This window comes from Pristis pectinata, chromosome 16 (genome assembly GCF_009764475.1).
Source record: "Pristis pectinata isolate sPriPec2 chromosome 16, sPriPec2.1.pri, whole genome shotgun sequence".
In the NCBI taxonomy this organism is placed as follows: Eukaryota; Metazoa; Chordata; class Chondrichthyes; order Rhinopristiformes; family Pristidae; genus Pristis; species Pristis pectinata.
In genome coordinates, this window is record NC_067420.1 from 16,104,527 (window position 1) to 16,125,745 (window position 21,219).

General features: G+C 40.7%; 1 protein-coding gene and 1 long non-coding RNA gene across 2 annotated transcripts in view; one reads left to right on the forward strand and one right to left on the reverse strand.

Moving 5' to 3' along the window:
• The window catches only part of LOC127578851 (uncharacterized), a 34,468-nt gene extending 18,278 nt beyond the window's left edge, over positions 1-16,190 (forward strand). The window contains exons 3-4 of the long non-coding RNA XR_007957581.1: positions 12,435-12,501; positions 15,743-16,190. This is a non-coding gene — a long non-coding RNA (uncharacterized LOC127578851). The remainder of the gene's footprint in view (positions 1-12,434; positions 12,502-15,742) is intronic.
• Positions 1-17,429, reverse strand: part of LOC127578850 (1,25-dihydroxyvitamin D(3) 24-hydroxylase, mitochondrial) — a 29,658-nt gene extending 12,229 nt beyond the window's left edge. Inside the window, exons 1-6 of the mRNA XM_052031370.1 lie at positions 17,173-17,429; positions 16,758-16,948; positions 16,292-16,385; positions 15,288-15,384; positions 10,272-10,363; positions 7,072-7,183 (exon numbers count right to left, since the gene is read on the reverse strand). Of these exons, the coding sequence (XP_051887330.1) occupies positions 7,072-7,183; positions 10,272-10,363; positions 15,288-15,384; positions 16,292-16,385; positions 16,758-16,948; positions 17,173-17,394 (808 nt within the window). The 5' untranslated portion in view covers positions 17,395-17,429. The remainder of the gene's footprint in view (positions 1-7,071; positions 7,184-10,271; positions 10,364-15,287; positions 15,385-16,291; positions 16,386-16,757; positions 16,949-17,172) is intronic.
• Between the last annotated feature and the right edge of the window lie 3,790 nt (positions 17,430-21,219).

A 21,219-nucleotide genomic window follows, 5' to 3' on the forward strand; every position in this document is an offset into this window, starting at 1 on the left:
AAGAGGTAATTAAGGGGATAGATGAAGATAGTGCAGTGGATGTTGTCTATATGGACTTTAGGAAGGCCTTTGACAAGGTCCCACATGGCAGGTTGATCTGAAAGGTTAGGTTGCATGGGATTCAGAGGGAGCTAGCAAGGTGGATTCGGAATTGGCTCGATGATAGGAAGCTGAGGGTGATGGTTGAAGGTCAATTCTCTGACTGGAGACCCCTGACAAGTGGGGTGCCCCGGGGTCAGCGTTGGACCTCTGTTATTCATTATCTATGTAAATGATTTGGTTATGAATGTACATGGCACAATTAGCAAGTTTGGTGATGATACTAAATTAGGGGGACTTGTTGATAGTGAAGCAGGTTACAATGAATTGCAAAGAGATCTTGCTCCGTTTGGGAGATCGGCTGAGGAAGGGCAAATGGACTTCAACTTAGATCAATGTGAGGTGATGCATTTTGGACAGTCAAATCAGGGCAGGACTTGTACAGTGAATGGCAGGGCACTGACGAGTGTTGTGGAACAGAGGGACCTGGGAGTACAAGAGCACAATTCACTGAAAGCAGTTGCACAAGTAGTCAGGGTGGTGAAGAAGGTGTTTAGCATGCTGGCCTTCATCAGTCAGGGCATTGAGTTTAGGAGTAGGGACATTATGTTGCAGTTATATAAGTCATTAGTGAGGCCACATTTGGAGTATTGTGTTCAGTTTTGGCCACCCTGTTATAGGAAAGATATTGTCGAGCTGGAGAGTGTGCAGAAGAGATTTACGAGGATGCTGTCTGGACTAGGGGGCCTGAATTATAGGGAGAGGTTGGCCACGCTGGATCTTCATTCCTTGGAGCATAGGAGAATGAGGGGTGACCTCACAGAAGTTTATAAAATCATGAGGGGTATGGATAAGGTGAACGGTCATAGTCTTTTCCCCAGGGTTGGGGAGTCCATAACTAGAGGGCACAGATACAAGATAAGAAGGAAAGATTTAACAGAGACCTGAGAGTTAACTTCTTTACACAGAAGACAGTGAGTACCTGGAATGAGCTGCCAGAGGAAGTAGTTGAGGCGGGTACAATTGCAACGTTTAAGAGGCATTTGGATAGGTACATGGAGGGGAGGGGCTTGGAGGGTTATGGGCTGAACACGGGAAACTGGGACTAGCAGGGAGGACGCTGTGGTCAGCATGGACCTGTTGGGCCAAAGGGCCTGATTCCATGCTGTATTACTCTGTGACTCTATGACTCTATGAATAACCTTACAGCAGAACTGGCCTCTATCCAGGAATCCAAACAGTCCTTTCAGGGGAAGTAGCATTTCACTTGCACATCTTCCAATCCAGAGCATTGCATTTGGGGCTCACCATGTGGTCTCCTCTACATTGGAGAAACCAAACACAGACTGGTGACTGCTTTCTGGAGCATCTTCATTCAATTCGCAGGAGCGACACTGATTTTCCAGTTGCTTCTCAATTTAGTTTTCTATTCCACTCCCACAGTGGCTTTCTGCACTGTCCCAACAAGGGCCAATGTACAATTTCAGAGAATTTACTTTCTCTGTTTGTATTAGAACTGGCCAGTTCTGGTGCAAAGTTATCCATGCTTAATGTTAACTCCACTTTTTTTTCCCTCCACATACTCTGCTTGATCTACTGGGCATTTCCAGCATCCTGCCTTTGGTTTCACATCTCAATGACAGCTCTGGCCTGCATTTCACAGCTTTTACACGTCCATTTGTTTGTTTGTTTCTCTCTCTTTCTCTCTAATGTTGGTGCACTTTAAGGAAAATTTAGATTAATATGAGAGGAATAAGGAACTGAAAATAATTCTGCAAGGTTTAGATTAAGTAGAGTTAGAGGAGGCTGCTGTGCAGCAGACACATCGTTGTACAGCTGCTGGGCTAAATGGCCTTCATCCTGCCTAGAATTTTGATTGTACTGTGGTTAATTTTTTGTCTATTAATGTACAACTGAATCAATTGAATCATAAGTAAATTGCTTTTGCTATTACTTCTGAATCAAAATTAGTTGCTCTTGAAATTCATCCAGGCACTTCCTGTCATGTGTTACCCTGGCAATTCAACATGACTTGCACATCAGGCTCACACATGATATCATCACTCCATGTGGCAGGAAAACTTGCCTGGAAAGCCCTTATTGGGGGCAGGGGGTGAGGTGGGGGGGGGGGGTGCACTATCAGAGCAATGCACAGCACCCACCTGGGAAACTAGTTGGTAAGTAAGAAACCTACCTAGGATCTCTGGCCAACCTTCCCATCCCACAATGGATCACTCCCAAACAACCCAAACTCTTAGTTGTCCCCTGAGCTATGGTCCCTCTCCTCTTTACTGCCAAGCATCCTCACCCCCAACATCTTCATGCCAACCTTCTTGAGCCCACCCCAGCTCCATATCTTCATGTCTGCCTCTCTGATCTACCCCCAGTCTCCACATCTTCATGACTGCCTCTGTGATCTACCCCCAGTCTCCACATCTTCATGTCTGCCTCTGTGATCTACCCCCAGTCTCCACATCTTCATGTCTGCCTCTGTGATCTACCCCCAGTCTCCACATCTTCATGTCTGCCTCTGTGATCTACCCCCAGTCTCCACATCTTCATACCAGCCTCTTCCATCCCTCCTAGCAAGTGAATGAAAATCAAAACAGCACAGATACTAGAAATCTGAAATAAAAACAGAAAATGCTTGAAACACTCAGCAGTCAGACAGCATCTGTGAAGAGAAGCCGAGTTTGCATTTCAGATGGAAGATCTGTTCCCAGCTCTTACAAAGGGCCCTCAACCTGAAATGCACTCATTCTTGTAGTCATTCTGTTCCTCATTCGACAAATGATGCAATGATGCCTGGCATTGGGGTAAGGTGTTGGTGCAAGTGAGAAGAGGTGTTGTTGAACTGAGAGGGAAGAGGTAGACAAGGGGCTGGGCTGGGCCATGCAGCTGGGCAGTGTGGCCTGCCAAGTGTGAAAGAGGAAAATTTCTCTGAAAAAATGTGAACATTGAAAAGGAATACTGTGACTGTGAACTGAGGCAAAAGGACTCGGATATGAAAATGTAACAATGGAGTTAAATTTCAGGAAAATACAACGTGTTTTGAAAATACAAATATCACTTTGTATTTCTTTTTGATTTAAAATCATTTAAATGTGAAATATATATAAAAAGTAAATTCTTGATTGAGCATCATTTTAATATAAATGTTTTTTTAAAATATGTCTGGGATCAAGTCCCAGGACCCTTTCACCCAGAAAATGCATGACCAGTTCTGTTCCATCAATATTTTAATATTCCCTTCTGGACTTTATGTTTTATTCTTCCAATACAGTAAAAAAGCCACTACGAGTAACAAAGCTACTACGAATTTCTGCTCCTGTAAGTCAAAAGCTTACAATATGAGGTAATCTTGAGCAATAAGCATTTTTGGGCATTTTGTTGGCTTTTCTGATACTATTTAGATTCTGGTAGGCTTCCACGTGCTACAAGCCTTCGCCAGATTTACTGTTTCAGAAATCATAGTTATAATTTCGTCATATCATTCTTGCAGCATTTACATAAAAGAACCAGACAAGGAATGAGACCACAACCTGTTTACTTGGAAAGCAAAACAAGTGGACTTAACAAGGGTTAATATCTGCAGCTAGTCATGTTGAAAATGTTTTATCTTCACTAATCTGCTTCAGCTGTTTTCACTACTGAAACAGGAAAGTAGGTGTGTCAGTCAATAGTGCCTCGAATGAATCAGCCGTGTGCGTAACAAGAGCCGCATATCCCTGTCAGTTCAGTGACCCCAGCCAATGCCTCCTGTTGACCTTAGGCTATTATAAACACTTAGCTCCAATGCCCTGTTCCAGGTCATTCAGTTTATTAGTGCAAATCTGATGACTGGTCCTAGTGCATGCCATTCCAGAGAAATGGCACAAGGTTCAGCATTAACCACGTGACGTAGGTGACTCTAAATTTCTCTTTCTGAACTGAATAAAATGCATGATAACCTAAAAATACAGTAATGTAAAAAGCTATTAAATTGGACACTAATAATTTGATTCTTTGATAACATATTGTATTTCTTGTACTTTGAAGATTATTTTAATCATTTGATAGAATAATAGAAACTGATTTAGTTTATTAAAAAGTCAGATGACAGGATTTTATAGACCACTTTGTCTTACGTCCAACTGACACAAATATTTTAGGCTAGAAATACTTCCATCGAGAGAAAGGTGGGAGAGGGATCTGCAATGGTTGGGAAGTGTCCCAGCAACAAAATTCTATGCTTACTAGAAGAGGAAGGTCAAGTAGGCATGGAGTCAGGGGTTGAGGATTGAAGGTGTGAAGCATGTAGTCAGTTGGTAGAGTTGGAGGTTTTTGGACATGAGTTTGTGTGCTGGAGTCTGAGGCATGAAGGGGGTGTGGCCAAATTTGGAACTGTGATTGGGATGGGGTGCTGCTGGGCAAAGGAGGTTGGTTTTAGGGGCTCAGACAAGCACATTTTTACATAATTCACATGAGAGAAGTGTAAGCCATGAACATGAACACAGTCGGTTGTTTACCTAGGAAGCAAAACAAATATACTTTGAGGGATTAATATCTTTCACTAGACATATTGAAAGTATTTCATCTTCATTGACATGCTTAAGCTATTTTTAACACGGAAATAGCAAACTAATGAAACTTAAGCTTAGTTAATGTGATGTCTTCAGAAATAATAGAAACGAAGTAAGAAAAATGCTGTAGTGTGGATTCTAGAAAACCACTGTGTAAAACATCACATCATAGACAGGCAAAGATAACCATGTACAAAACAAAGCAGCACAAGGACATAGGACCCTAAAATCAAACTGTTTTATTAGATAATGTTTCTTGGGTGTTTTAGCAATGTAAATTAGTTAAATATAAATAGATCTTGAAAAATTTGTAAAATTAAATTCCTTAGACTAAAAATATGATGGAGTGTTCCACCCAGTTTATTTTGAGGTCATGTTCATTCATTATACTCAGACAAATAATCCAAACTTTGCAATTGCAAAAACAATATGATAATTATTGAGATGTATTTGAGGTTATGACCAATTGTGACAAGGATTATGATTGTAACAATGACTGAAGGTGGAGCCAGAAAGTGAACAGGTGCATTTTATGGTCAAGAAATGTAAGCAATACATTTTTAAAGTAAAAATAGGGAAAGGATATACATTTTAAAATATTAAGTTTTTAAGTAGAGTAGAGATGGTAGTGGGCTTGGTTTGCAGATGTACAGGTTATCGAAGTATGCTGCAAAGGGAGGATAAGGCCACAGAAAATGCAGTTGGAATCATTAGCTTTAGATGAAGTACAGGACTGAATGTCAATCATGGCCATGACACCATGGACAAGTAACTATTCAAAACAGACATCCAGCAGGACTTCAAATATCAAAAGAGAGCCATTAAAACAGAAAAAAATGCAGGGAGGTTAGTCTTGGTGGTATTCCCACAAGAAATGTGTGCATTTCAGCCACACCAATTGCACTTCCATGCACAATAACAGGGATTGATTTCTGGATGTGGACAGTTTAGAGTAAGCTGCACAGATTGATGCACACAAAATGGAGATGTAAAAGGTCATGCCTGCTTTAGATAAGGTAGATAAAGGGAAGTTGTCCCCATTGGCAAGCAGTTCAAGGACCAGGGCATAAAAGTTTAAAATGTCGGACAAGTGCCCAAAGCACTGGGAGGAAAAGCCTTTTTTATCAGATTAATTAGGATCCACAATTCACTGCTCAGAAGGTTGCTGGGAAGAAAGCCAATCATTGTCTTCTAAGAGGAATTGGACAGAGACTGAAGGAATAATAATTTAGAGTGCCATGGGGAAAGAACAAGGAAAAGAGACTGATGGTATTTCTGTACCAGCAGCCAACATTGACCCAATGGACCCAAAGGTCTCCTTCTATGCCGTAACAATTCTATGTCTCTATTCTATCATCCTAATTCTGCACTGAGAGAGCCAACAGAAGAAGGAAAGCAATTTAAAGAAGCATGTGTGTCAGAAGATCAGCAAATTGTTTTATTAGGATGTCAATTGAATTGGGGCCTTATTGGAGCAGTGTTGCTGTTGCATAACTTTTTAGTCCCATTTATTGATTTGCATTTTACCATTGTGGCATTTGAACATCCAAACTTGCAGCATTTGAATTACTCACCTTTTTTATAGCCACTGAAGTGACCAATTCCTCATTGTGGCTGAGTACATTAATTATTAAGATAGATAGATACTAGATAAAATGGAAGATTGAATAGCTGTGAGAACAAGTTTTAGGGAATAGGCTTGTACCAAGGAACACATGTAGGGGAAAAAAACAGGGCAGACATGAACAGGTTTTCTGTTTTAACATGGTTACTTTAAAATTCTAATCCATGTCAAAGGAGGTGCGAGTCACCTTCAGTCATTGGTTTACCTGGACTCCAGACAACATGGTACTTGAGGTCAGGAAGGGAATGCATGTGTAGTCAGTAGTGGGGCGATTGGGAATGTGCTTGAGGTAAAGAAGGGGTGATCGGGAATGTGCATGAGGTTTGGTGGCGTGGGGTTGGGGGGTAGGGATTAAGATAGAATGATGTACGGCAACTGGTTTGTAAAATGAGAAGAAGTGAGGAAGCCAAGTCATAATTGCTGTCAGAAATAATTCCTGACAGCATCTTAAATGTGAAAATTGTCCTCCCATCTTCAATAAGGTCACCAACAATAGACTGAGCTGCTTCAAACTTTCTAATGTTCTCTGTAGGATGATGCTCCTGGGAGTGCAGAGTGAGGGTGTTTCACCCAATCTATGTTAAGATTTGAACTAAAATTCCAGAGGTAAAACATCATTGTAATCCCTTCTATTTCTAATATTTCAAATTCACTGGAAGTTGAGAGTCAAGACCTCCATAACATTTTTTTGAAATTGTGACTTTAGCTACTCATAGATGCTCAAAGATTTTCATTTGAAGGGTGATATAAATTCCAGGTTTAAAACATTAGTCTTCCAGAACATTAATGTAAATATCATTTCCACAAAAAATACTTCTCCATAGGTATTTTTAATTGGGTATATACCTGTTCTGAATATATTATCCCAAGCTTCTGTATGGTCCTTCCAAGTCTTCGTATTAAAGCTCCTATGAAGTGCAACTGGAGTCACCATCATTTTACCAAATGTATTCATCATCTAAGATACGTAGAGGGTTAAGGGAAAGACAAATTACATACAGTGAATAAATTCCAATGCCAACCTTTATTGCCCGTCCCTAAATGCCCTTAGGAAGTTGGTGGTGAGCCACGAACTTGAATTGCTGCAATCCTTTTATCAAAGGTACTTTCACAAAGCTGCTGAGCAGGAAGTTCCAGGATTTAGACTCTGCAATGATGAAGGAAGGGCAATATATTTCCAGGTCAGAATAGTCTGCAACTTGGAGGAGACATGCAAGTGGTGATGTTCCTATGCATCTTAAGCCCTGGACCTTGGTGATAGAGGTCATGGGTTTGGGAGATTCTGGTCGCCTCATTATAGGAAGGATGTGGAGGCGTTGGAAAGGGTGCAGAGGAGATTTACCAGGATGCTGCCTGGACTAGAGAGTATGGATTATGAGGAGAGACTAAAGGAGCTAGGGCTGTTCTCATTGGAGAGAAGGAGGATGAGGGGAGACATGATAGAGGTATACAAGATATTGAGAGGAATAGATAGAGTGGGCAGCCAGCGCCTCTTTCCCAGGGCACCAATGCTCAAAACAAGAGGACATGGCTTTAAGGTAATGGGTGGGAAGTTCAAGGGAGATGTCAGAGGGAGGTTTTTCACCCAGAGAGTGGTTGGTGCATGGAATGCGCTGCCTGGGGTGGTGGTGGAGGCTGATATATTGGACAAGTTCAAGAGATTGTTAGATAAGCATATGGAGGAATTTAAGATAGAGGGATATGTGAGAGGAAGAGGTTAGATAGTCTTAGGTGTGGTTTGAAGGGCGGCACAACATGGTGGGCCGAAGGGCCTGTATTGTGCTGTATTGTTCTATGGTTCTATGGAGATGCTATCAGCATTACCGAGTCAAGTAACTGTGGACGATGTACACTGCAGCTTAGTGGTGGAAAGGAGTGAATCTTTAGGGTGGTGGATGGGGTGCTAGACAAATGATCTGGATTTCCTAAATGAGATCAAGTTTTTTGAGTATTGTTGGAGCTGTACTTATCTCACAAATGGAGACTATTCCATCACATTCTTGACTTGTCCTTGTGGCTGGTGGAAAAACTTAGAGTATCAGAAAGCAAGTCACTTGCCAGAGGCTTCACAGCCTATGACTTTTTCTTGTAGCTACAAGTACTTATATGGTTTGTCCAATTGAGTTTCTGGTCAAAGTTGATTCTAAGGATGTTGATGGTGGAAGAGTAGGCAATGGTAAGTTGGAGATGGATAGTGCCCAGGACTTTTGTGGCATAAAGGTTACTTGCCTTTCGTGAGGTCATGCCTAAATTTTGTCTCGATCTGCCTGAATGTGAAGGAGTTGTAAATGGAATTGAGCCTTGCACAATCATCAATGGACACCCCTATTTCTGACTTTGATAGACCATAGGACATAGGAACAGAATTAGGCCATTCGGCTTTTGAGTCTACTCCGCCATTTGATCATGGCTGATTTATTTTTCCCTCTCAACCCCATTCTCCTCCATTCTCCCTGTAACCTTTGACACCCTTACTAATCAAAAACCTATCAACCTACGCTTTAAATCTATCCAATGACTTGGCTTCCACACCTATCTGTGGCAATGAATTCCACAGATTCACCACCCTCCTCATCTCTGTTCTGAAGGGATGTCCTTCTATTCTGAGGCTCTGCCCTCTGGTCCTAGACTCTCCCACTACTGGAAACATCCTCTCCATGTCCACTCTATCCAGGCCTTTCAATATTCGGTAGAAGAAAGATCATTGATGAAACAGCTGAAGATGCTTCAGCCTAGGATACTGCCCTGAGGCAGTACCACAGGGTTGTCCTAAAACTGGGAGGACTGACCTCCAATAATCACAGTCATCCTTCTGCCATTGGACTGCTTTCCCATTGATGTCCATTGACAATTTTACCAGAGCTCCTTGATGCCACACTCAGCAAATAAAACTGCTTTGAAATAATCAGTAGACACCTTACATTGGAATTCAGTTCTTTGGTCCATACTTAGCCCAATGAGGCAATACGTTCTGGAGGTGAGTAATCCTGGCAAAACTCAAACTTGTGCATCAATCAGCAGGTTATTGGAGAGGTGTTGCCACAGCAACATCTTCCATCACTTTTCTGATCACTGAGGGTAGACTGATTGGACAGCATTCAGCTAGACTGGACTTCTCCTGCATTGTGTGGACAAATTCTAGATCTCCCTACCCAACAGCACTGCAGGTGGTACCTTTATCAAAAGTACTGCGATGATCGAATAGGTGGCTCACCGCTACCTTTACAAGGACTATTAAGAATGTTGTATTGTAGGCTCTGTTTTAAATTGGTTGTTTGTATTTCTAAAATCCATTATTTATTTATATCAAATTATGCCCATAATTAAACATATATATTCTTTTTCAGTCAAATGTTTCAGGTCAACAAAGGTTCAGTCCATCAATATACAATCACTTTTAAAATCCATTATGAATCTCTATTGCACTATTACATCTAATAAATTTGATTAAAACTGAGTATGCAAGAACTACACAACAGGTCAATCAACAACAATGAAAAGAAAAGATGGTAAACGTTTCAAGTGCAGACTTTTCATTGGGACTTTGACAAACATTTGCCACATAACATGAGTTTTACTTAGATTTTCATCATTGATTTTTCTTCTTTACTATGTTACTGCTGGTGACCCAGGTTCAATTCCCGCTGCTTTCTGTAAGGAGTTTGTACGTTCTCCCTGTGTCTGCGTGGGTTTCCTCCGGGTGCTCTGGCTTCCTCCCACATTTCAAGGATGTACAAGTTAGGAGCTGTGGGCATGCTATGTTGGCACCAGAAGAGCGGCGACACTTGCAGGCTACCCCCAGCACATTCTCAGTAATGCAAAAAGATGCATTTCACTGTGCGTTTTGATGTACATGTGACTAATAAATTAATATCTTACATCTTATTCTAATAATAATTATGTTGCAGGTTCCTGTAGCAATTTATATTAGTAATGTGAATATGTTACTTTGTTAAACTGATTGTTTTACAGAAATAAAGCTTTTTTATTTTTATTTTAATGTAAATTAGCGAGCAAGATTAAAATTATTTACTGCAATGACTTACAATTTTAATAGCCTGAATGAAGTTCAAAGATTCTTCACCCACATTTTGTTCCAGAAGACCAAATCGTTTATTGTACAGCACCAAGCAAATTGCTATAATTAGAAAGTCGTTGATAAGTGCATAATACAAGTCTCAGATGCATTGACAAATACATAATTCTCAGATGCACTGACAAATACATAATTCATGAAATTATATTGTACCTTTTACATCTTTAGTATTTCAATGATTGAAGAAAGATCAAAAATATTTATTTGCCGAAAAATTGTTAATATTGATATATATTGCTTCTAACCTATGGAAAACAAAAGGTGCCTTGGAAGTATGAAGAGTATTTAATAGTATATAGTTAATTATTTTAAGCAATAGGTCCTTTCAGACATTTGAGGTGGAGTACTGAACAGAGGTTAACTGCTTTCCTAGAAAACTTGGCAACCACAGGGAGGGGATGTTGGGAGGATATTTTAAAATAATCTCTCTCTCGCATTCCTGCCAGTTATCCTACACAATTTTCATTAGCTGATCACAGACTAATAAAGATAAAGTTTGTGAGATCATCACTTCCAAAAAGCAGATAATGCAATGGGTAATCCTGGGTTTGTACAGTGAATCAACAACAAATGGAGGGAACATAATAACTTGAAACATTTTTGGACCATTGGTAGCAGATGTATTTAAAGCTTCATGATAAATAAATAGTTAATGTGCTTATGCAGCACTTGGTGACAGCTAACAATTGAAGAGTGGAGATTAAAGCACAAACTCTCTGTCACAGCCAACAGGAAAGGCTGGAATTAAGCAATTAAAATAAAGCTTGCAGTAAATACTCAATAGGTCAGGCAGTGCCTGTGGGGAGAGAAGCAGAATTAATGTTTCCAGTTGATTCCCTCTCCACAGAACAGCTGCCAAACCTGCTGAGTATTTCTAGCATTTTCTCTTTTTCTTCAGAGTTCTGGCATCTGCAGTATTTTGCTCTTGAATTCAGCAAGCCATTTGACATTCTGCCGACACACCTAAAAAACCTTATACGTCAACAATGGTCTCATCAATAGTAAATGATTAAATGACGTGACTGGACTCTTCACTGGAACCATTATTAACTCCAATGGAGTTTGTGTCATTCTTTATCTGTCGCTATATCGGGGTGGCTTCCGCAAGTTTGATACTAGATGTGACTATTGGCTCCAGGCTGGAAAGAATTGCTTCTAAGCCCTGCACAAAGCTTCATGCCAATTTAGTGCAGGGCTCCCCCATGCTCCCTTATGTGTGCACAAGGTTTCTGGCAGGCTTTCCAGTCCATCAAATATTTGACCGTTCACAGCAAACAAATGTTCTTCTGTAGTCTGATCCAATGAACTCATCTACAGAAGAATAAGCCATCTTCTGAGATAGCTCTTTTACACAAGTAGACCCTTCCTTTAGCGTATTTAGCCTATAAAATACGCTAAATATCAACCTTCAGAAATGTTTGCTGCTATTGTGGGCTCAAATAATGGTGTTTCATCATCTTCCACGATTTCTTCCTCTTCCTCTGCTGACTAGCAAGGCTTTAGTTTTTGAGAACATTTACCTGCCCCCCCCCCCCCATTTCTCATTTCTTTTTTCTTTTTCCCCTTTTCTTTGGAGCAGACTCAATGGGCTGAATGGCCTACTTCTGCTCCCTTGATCTTGTGATCTTGTGAAATGAAAAAGATAAAAATAGTTGGATTATAGTAAGGGGAGAGAGTAAGAATGTGTTATACAACCTGTAGATTCTAAAGCAGAGGAGATAGTGGGATTAAGAAGAAGTGAAAAAAGAGAGAAGGATTTAGTATCTAGACCCTTTCACTCCAGCCTTGCTAGTGGTTACAGCTTCAGTAATGTCATTTCCCCTATCATTCACCACTGATAGCTCTTGAAATGGGTTGTGACTATAAAGGATGAATAGTTTCCAATGTGAACAAGCTTTGAGTTGGGAGCACAAATTTGTGATGGTGTTATCTGTGTGAGGGGAGGTAAAGCATTTTAATTGAAGAAGTTAGTAATGTTTGACAGATGGTTAATTAGTGGGTGGCTACTGGCTCAGTCAACAGGATGTATTTGAAGACTGAATGATGAGGGTGGGGCAGTGGATTAAACATTTAAAAGTACATAGTTACTTATTTTAAGCAATATTTTTTTCAGATCTTTGGGGTGGAGTACTGAACAAAGGTCAGCTGCTTTCCTAGAAAGCCTGGCAACCATGGGAAGGGTAAGTTATTTAAAAATAATATCCCTCTTGCATTTCTACCAGTTATCCCACAAAATTTTCATTGGTTGATCACAGACTAATAAAGATAGAGGTTGTGAGATCATCACTTCCATGGAATAGATAATGCAATGGGTAATCCTGAGTATGTAGAGAGAATCAATAACCAATGGAGGGAAGATATTAATTTGATGACGAGAGATGTTGTACATTTATCAAAAAGATGAAGAAAGTATATGTAAAGTTTTGGATGCTGAAATTGAACAATGCCCTTGAGAAGGAAGCAAAAAAGAGCTTAACAGGGAATGAAGAGGCCTAAAAGGGGCCATGAAATTTCCTTGGTGAGTAGGATTAAGGAAAATACCAAGACATTTTATACATACATCAAAAACAAGAGAGTAGCCAAAGAAAGGGTGGGGCCACTCAACGACAAAGGAGGGAATTTATGCCTGGAGCCAGAGGAAGTGGACAAGGTACTATATGAGTACATCGGTATTTACCAAGGAGAAGGACATAGAGGATAGTGAGATCAGGGAGGGGTATGTTAATATTCCAGGCCATGTTGCTATCAAGTAGGAGGAGGTTTGGGGTCTCTTGAAGAACATTAAGGTGGATGACCCCAGAGCCTGATGAGATCTATCCCAGGTTATTGAGGGAAGCAAGAGAGAAGAATGCTTGGGGCCTTGACAGAGATCTTTGTAGGCAAAGGCAAGGCCCCAGAAGACTGGAGAATAGCCAATATTGCCTCATTGTTTAAAAGGACAATAGGGATAATCCAGCAAATTATAGGCCAGTGAATTTTACATCAGTGGGTGTGAAATTATGAGAAGATTCTTTGCAATAGGATTTATTCACATTTGAAAAAGCATGGACTTACTATGCATAGTCGGCATGGCTTTGTGTGGCAGAGGTCATGTCTTACAAATTTGATTGATTTTTTGAGGAGGTAATGAAGATCATTGATGAGGGTAGGGCAGTGAATGCTGTCTACATGGACTTTAATAAAGAATGTGACAATATCCCTTATGATGGGTTGATCCAGAATATTAAAGCACATGGGATCCATGTTAGTTTGGTAGATTGGATTCAAAATTGGCTTGGCATAGAAGATAGAGGGTAGTGGTGGAGGGGTGTTATTCTGAGTGGAGATCCGTGTCCTTTGGTCTTCCACACAGATCAGTGCTGGGACTTCTTTTGCTTATTATATATATAATTGAGTTGGGTGAAAATGTAGGTGTGCCGATTAGCAAGTTTGCTGACAACCCAAAAATTGGCAGATTTATGGATAGAGAGGAAGGCTGGCAAAGGATATAGAAGGATATAGATCAGTTGGAAATATGGGTCGAGAAATCCATGGGACTATGGAAATATGGGACTTTAGTCCAGTCAAATGTGAGGTGTTGCACCCTGGGAGGTCAAATGCAAGGGGAAATGTATACAGTAAATGGCAGGATCCTTAGGAGCATTGATGCACTGAGGGATCTTGGGGTGCAAGTCCATTGCTCCCTGAAAGTGGCAACACAGGTTTATAGGGTGATAAAGAAAGCATATGGCATGCATGCCTTCATCAGTCGGGGCATTAAGTATAAATGTTGGTAAGTCATGTTGCAGCTATATAAATCTTAGGTTAGGCTACATTTAGAGTCTTGTGTGCATTTCCACTTGCCGCATTACAGGAATATTGTGGGTGCAGTAGAGGTTCACCAAGATGTTGCCTGGATTAGAGAGAATTAGCTAGAAGGAGAGGTTGGACAAACTTGGATTGTTTTCTCTGGAGTGCCGGAGGCTGAGGGGAGACCTGATAGAAGTAAATAAAATTATGAGAGGTGTAGGTAGGGTAGACTGTATAGTCAAAGTCTTTTTCCCAGAGTGTAAATGTCAAGTACTACAGGGCATAGCTTTAAGGTGAGAGTGGGAAGTTCAAAGGAGATTTGGAAGGCAAGTTTTTTTACACAGAGAGTGGTGGGTGTCTGGAATGCACTGCTGGGGGCGCTAGTGGAAGCAGATACAACAGCAATGTTTAAGAGGCACTGAGGATGTCACATGGACAAGCAGGGAATGGAGGGATATCGACGATGTGCAGGTAAATGGGTTTAGTGGTGCCAAAGGGCCTGTTGCTATGCCGTACTGTTCACTTTTGTACATTTTTGTACCACTTGTTGCAGATAATAGCTTCATGATAAATAAGTGTCTAATATGCTTCTGCAGCACTTAATGATAAGTAACAATTGAAGAGCGGAGATCTGTAGCCTAAGTGCAAACCACAAAGTCTCCTTCACAACCAGGAACAATGGCTGGAATTGAGCAATTAAAACAGAGATCACTGGAAATACTCAATAGGTCAGACATCATCTGTGGGGAGAAAAACACAATGAATGTTTCAGCTTGATGCCCTTTCCACAGAACCGCTGCCAGACCCACTGAGTATTTCCAGCATTTTCTCCTTTTGTTTCAGATTTCCAGATATTCTGCTGAGACACCTAACAAACCATTGTGAGTCAACAATGGTCACATTAATAGTAATGATTAATGGCGTAACTGGGCTCTTCATTGGAATAATTATTAAGTGTTTCAGTTGCCAACAAAACTAAAACTTTTAGAAATAGTTTCTTTCAACGAAATTGAGCTAAACTCGTTAAATAATCATAACTAAACTAGCTTACTCCAATTTTACCTCTATTATTTTCTAATTATATATTGCCTAAACAAATATTCGGTGAACATGATAATATTCACTTATTGTCAATGACCAAAGACATTTGCAACGTAACATTTTCTGAAGAACTTACTTTCAAAGGACCATTTGTTCAGTTCCTGGTATAAATCGTCAATCTTGCCTGTCTCGTCGCGAAGCCTCTCTAATCTTCCGACGAAATCTTTCAGAACCTGAGAATTATTTAGAAAAGAGAAGTGAATAGGAGCACAGATTCCAACTGGTGATTGCGGGATTAGGGCGGCTCGGGTAAGAATTCCTGGAACTGGTTAGCTCTCTGTCAGTCTGATCTTCAAGTAGATTTCGGTCGTCGAATGAGGGGCGCAGAATTTCTTCCTTTGAGCAGGAACACAACTCTATTGCGTTTGGGCCAATAGTTTGTAAATTAAGCCTCTCCCCAACCCTCTGCATCAGGCGCTCCCCCCAAACAATATTTGAAGCCGGTCAGCGATATATTTCACTGGAGTCCATTATCCTTTTTTTTGGACAAGTTCATTAAACCCTGTTTTCTATCTATTTCCCTTTCTACAGCCGTAGTAGAGAGTTCTTCGGAATGTTGAGCACTTCTCCGAATAACCGTGGCTCGAGTGAACAATTGGAGCTCCCCTCGCACGCCCCCAGGGTGTTTGATCCAGAATATAGAGGCACCTTGCCATCACGGGTCAATATTGATGAGATGCAGGGTTAAATATACTGAGATGCTTACTCTTTAACAAACACCGAAATCAGAACTGTCACAAGAATCAATAGAAATACTCTGAATACACAAACGCATCTCTACGCTGGCAGCAAAACTGTGCTTTGGAATATCGTGTGCTTCACAAAATGTTGAGTTTTAATATTTTAAATCGTGCTGCAAAGAGCTAACAATAAAATGTGTATTTTTTAACCATATTTGTGTAAGATATCGTAATGCAGGACCGCGTAAACTGGACAGTTCTCTGTTATTTGTTTCGCACGAATTCACATCAAGGCTAGAAATCTGGAGTCTCTTGCGGGGAGCAGACAACATTGTGAATACATGCGTTGCGGCTGTGGTGTAAAACGGTGGGTGCGAGAGTGCGTGACGCGTGTGTTTACCTCATTCATCTTTCCATCCAGTTTTCGTACTTCTGTTGGCTTCATCAACTTTTTTTGAAATACGCTCCTCACCCTTTGCCAGTCTTTTCCTTCTCTAAAAATCAAGATAACGATAAAAAACAGGGAAAAAAGCCCTGAGTCACGGCCGCTCACGTTTATTGCATCGGTCGCCCTGCCTGCCACTGGAAATAAAGGAGGATTTCTAAATGGCTGATTAAAGCTGACAGGTACCAGTCTGAAAATACTAACTTTTGTCTAATTCTCCATGATACTGCTCATATTCGCAATAACTGCCGCTCATTTGTGGTAACAGTTTAATATCCATGGAGTAATAAATAAACTAATTCAAAATGTCTATGATTAATATTTGCTCATTTTACAAAATAAATTGGTGTTTATTTGTGTATGAATTCATTTCAAGAAATAGTTCAATCTTCACTGACAGCGACCGTTTCCTTGTACTCACAGTATAAGCAATCCATACGCTTCATTCCTGTAGTCTCTGTAAGCCTTCCATGGTTTGATCTCCAAGCGCTGGGGGTAGCTGCTTTCTTTGCGGAAAAGAGCCTCCAGCAGGCACGGAGCCCCAACGTGCACCGACTCAAACGGCCCCAATTTCATCTTAAAAATCTTCCCAAATTTCTTATGAAATTCCACCTATTTAAAGAAAAAGCTTGCTTAGTGACGCTTGGGAAAAGCGCGGTGAAATGAATGCTCGTCAACTTTCTGTTTACAATTACTAGTTTTTATTTTAATTTTAAGAACACTTTAGTTTTGACCCACTGCATTAGTCGCAGCCTTTTCTGAAGACGGTAATGATTCATTCATACTGCAGCCCGACAGATAACTCTAGAATTAATCGGCTGCATCACTACATTTACCAGTGTTGTGTGTTGTTTTTGGAGTCCTCCTTTCCTTATGATCTCCAGCAGGCTCCCCACCACCGGCCACCTGGTGGGGCCCGGGATGGAGTTATGTTCACACGGTGCCAAGACTTTTTTAAAGTCACTACTGCCAGTAGAAATCGGAACGGTCTGCCGCAACTTGTCCCCTTTTCTTAAAAGTTGCAGAAGTAAATTTGCGTTTTTAAACTGAAATCGCATTTTTGAAAATAAATCTCTAATTGTAAACCACAACAACAAATTAGCGGTCCTGACAACTCTATTTAGAATGATATTTTCTCACCAAATATATAGATGCACTGGCTGGTACCGTTCTCAACTTCTGACCAATCAGGAACGGCGCTTGGTTGGTGTGGTTGACGAGCCTACTATTCATTTATGTTTTTTTGCAAGCACGTGGGGAGACTGGCAGATTCTGGGAATGAACTCAAGCGCACCCTGAGCCTCTCCAAGTTGGCTCTCACCTGACTGAGAGTGCTTCAGGCTGCAGCTTCAGTCAACAACAGGGCACTGCAGTTTGGAATCGTTTCGACTAGTAAAGGAATCGCAATGGAAAACTCAATTAGGATTAACTTTTTTTTAAAAAAATGGAAGAACAGAGCATGCAAACAAATGGCTGCAATTTTGGAAAGGTCACTTCAAATGAATTGAATCCAATCTGAATACGTTGCAATTACAAACTCTATTGTATACCTTGGAAATCCCTGAGAAGAATGAATCACTCCAGAAGCAGGTTCCCAGAATGCATATGACTCAGGTGGACAACTCCCAGAATCTAGTTTAAGATTACAACTCTTTTTGAAACCAATATTAAACTGGAATTTGTGAGGATTACATATTTTAGGGCCAGAATATATAGTCTGCTGGCTGTACGGTGTATTGAGTGTTAAATACCTCAACATAATTTTAAAAGAACGGTAATATTTGAACCAATATTCTTCACCAATGTCACAGAAGCATCTTATTTATTTTAATGATTTTTTTGAAATATGTAAAATTGGGTTCAGTGTTTGTCAACTTAAAAGCAGCGATTGCAATTGATTAGTTGTAGAAATTTTCAGACTGTCCTGAAGATACAGTATGAACATTTGCTTAGCATAGAATGTTGGCATGACAAAGAGACTCTTCTGCAAAGTTAATATCTTTGGAATGTAATCCCAATATCTACCTTCTAAGGACCCTCTGACAGGCATGGTGTGTGCAGAACTCTTCTGTGTTACCTGTATTTAACACACCAAGTCAAAATCTAGTGAAGGGGGAAGAGATTTATCCACAATTGGCATGGCTCATCATTCTGGTGCACTCAGGAACAGCAGGTCTGCAGTGGTCACAAGGAATAATATAGAACATGTCATTGGAATGCTCAAGTTGGTGCCCAAATTGTTCTGGAGGATTCCTGTAAAACTCAGCCAAGCAACTATCAAGATTTATAGCAGTATAAGTATGCTGCATGTATTACTAGTGTAAGTAAACAACCTTTGCTACCATATCATTGATGGAAAAAGCAGCAGAATAAGGAAGAAGGTAAGGAGAATGTACAATAGCAGGTGAAGAAAAAAACAAAAGCAGTGTTTTTGCTTAAATCTACAAGTGGGACCACTAATGTCAGCCCTCCCTCCCAATCACCAACCATCCCAAACTTCCCTTTTCTCTATCACTGTTCAGCCCATGCTTCTCTTTCCAACAACTCAAAAATAAAACCACCAGAAAATGCACATTCCTGTCCAATCTTGTAAATTCTCTCATTATATCATTTTTGTGCATTCCTTCAGTGTCTGCCTCCTGTGTGACTTTGCTAATTCTTGTTGCCTCCAAGGTATTTCCAAATGGCAGCAGCATGGGGAATGGAAGGCTGCCTTGGAGGACAACCATAAACAGTTCTGGCTCAGAAGAACTGAATGGAAGAGCTTCAGGATACACCATCATGCATATCTCAGGGCAACAACCCAACCCATCTACTAGAACAAAATTGGAGGACTGCTGTTCTGTCCTGGAAGTCTCGTTGAACAGTGGTATCCAGAGTCATGATTGCAGCAACTTAAACTTGTAATACACCAGTCTGAGCTCCTACTTTAATGCTTAGACTTCTGATGGAAGTTCATTGTGCTGCAATAGAATTTGTGACATTGTTTATCTGCCACTATATCAGGATGGCTTCCACAAGTTTGACCACTGGTTCCATGCTGGAAATGAATGCTTCTAAGCCCTGCACAATGCTTCATGCCAATTTTGTGCAGGACTCCTCCGAGCTCCCTTATTTGTGCACAGGCTTTCTGGCTGGCTTTCCAGTCCAACAAATATTTGATTGTTCACATTTTTTTCCATAGTCTGGTCCAATGAAAACTCATCTGATGCACTTGCAGAAATATGAGCCATCCTGAGCTAGCTCCTGCACACATGAAGACCATTCCTCTATCCTAGCCTATAAAATATTCCCACATTTCATCCTCAGAACTGTTCACTGCTATTGTGGGCTCAAGTAATGGTGTTTCATCATCCTCCTTGCTTTCCTCATCTTCCTCTGCTGACTAGGAAGACACTAGTTTTTGAGACCATTACTTAAAAAAGATAAAATGGTTAGGTTATAGTAAGTGGAGATAGTAAGAATAGTTTGTACAATCTGCAGATTCTAAATCAGAGGAGATTGTGGGATTAGGAAGAAGTGAAAAAAGAGAGGATAATTTAGTATCTGGACCCTCTCACTGCCTTGCCTCTGGCCTTGCTAGTGGTCACAGCTTCAGTTATGTCTTTTGAGAACAATGCCAGTAATGAGCACAAGGCTTGTAATAGTGTTATGTGCATGAGGTGAGGTAAAGTGTTTCAAATGAAGAATTTAGTAATGTTTGACAGATGGTTAATTAGTGGGTGGCTACTGGCACAGTTGGTAGCCTATATTTGAAGATTGATTGTCAAATACTACAGGGCAGGGCAGTGGATATTGTTGACATGGACTTTAGTAAAGCATTTGACGAGGTCCCTTGTGGTAGGCTGGTCCAGAAGATTAAGTCACATGGGATCCATAATGAGTTGGTAAATTGGATCCAAAATTGGCTTGGTCATAGAAGATAGTGGGGGAGAGGTGTTTCTCTGGCTGGAGGACTATGACCAGTAGTGTTCTGCAAGGATCAGTGCTGAGACCACTGTTGTTTGTGATATATATTAATGATCTGGATGAATATGTAGGTGCGCTGATTAATAAATTTGCAGATGACACAAAAATTAGTGTAATTGTGGTTAGTGAGGGAAGGATATAAAAGTATATAGATCAGCTGGAAATATGGGTGGAAAAATGGCAGATGGAGTTTAATCTGTGAGGTGCTGCATGTTGTGAGGTCAAATGCAAGAGGAAAGAATACATTAATTGACAGGACTTCGGAGCATTGATGTACAGAGGGATCTTGGGGTGCAGGTCATTGGTTACTTAAAAGTGGCACCTTAAAGTGGATAGGGTGGTAAAGAAGGTATATAGCATGCTTGCCTTCATCAGTCTGCACATTGAGTATAAAGGTCGGGAAGTCATTTTGCAGCTATGTAAAATTTTGGTTCGGCCACATTTGGAGTATGGTGCTGTTATAGTTGCCACACTGCAGGAAGGATGTGAAAGCTTTGGAGGGGGTGCAGAAGAGGTTCACCAGGATGTTGGCTGGATTAGACAGTATTAGGTATCAGGAGAGGTTGGACAAACTTGGATTGTTTATTCTGGATTGTTGGAGGCTGAGGGGCGACCTGGTAGAAGTACATAAAATCATGAGAGGCGCAGATAGGATAGATAGAGTCGTTTTCCCGGGGTTGAAATGTCAAATACTAGAGGGCATAGGTTTAAGGTGAGAAGGAGAAAGTTTAAAGGAGATTTGCAAGGCAAGTGTTTTACAAAGAGAGTGGGTGCCTGGAATATGTTGCCAAAGGAAGTTGTATAAGCAGATACGTTAGCAACATTTAAGAGGCGTTTACATAGACAAGCGAACAGCTAGGAATGGAGGGATACAGATTATGTGCAGGCAAATGGGATGAGTTAGATTGGCATCA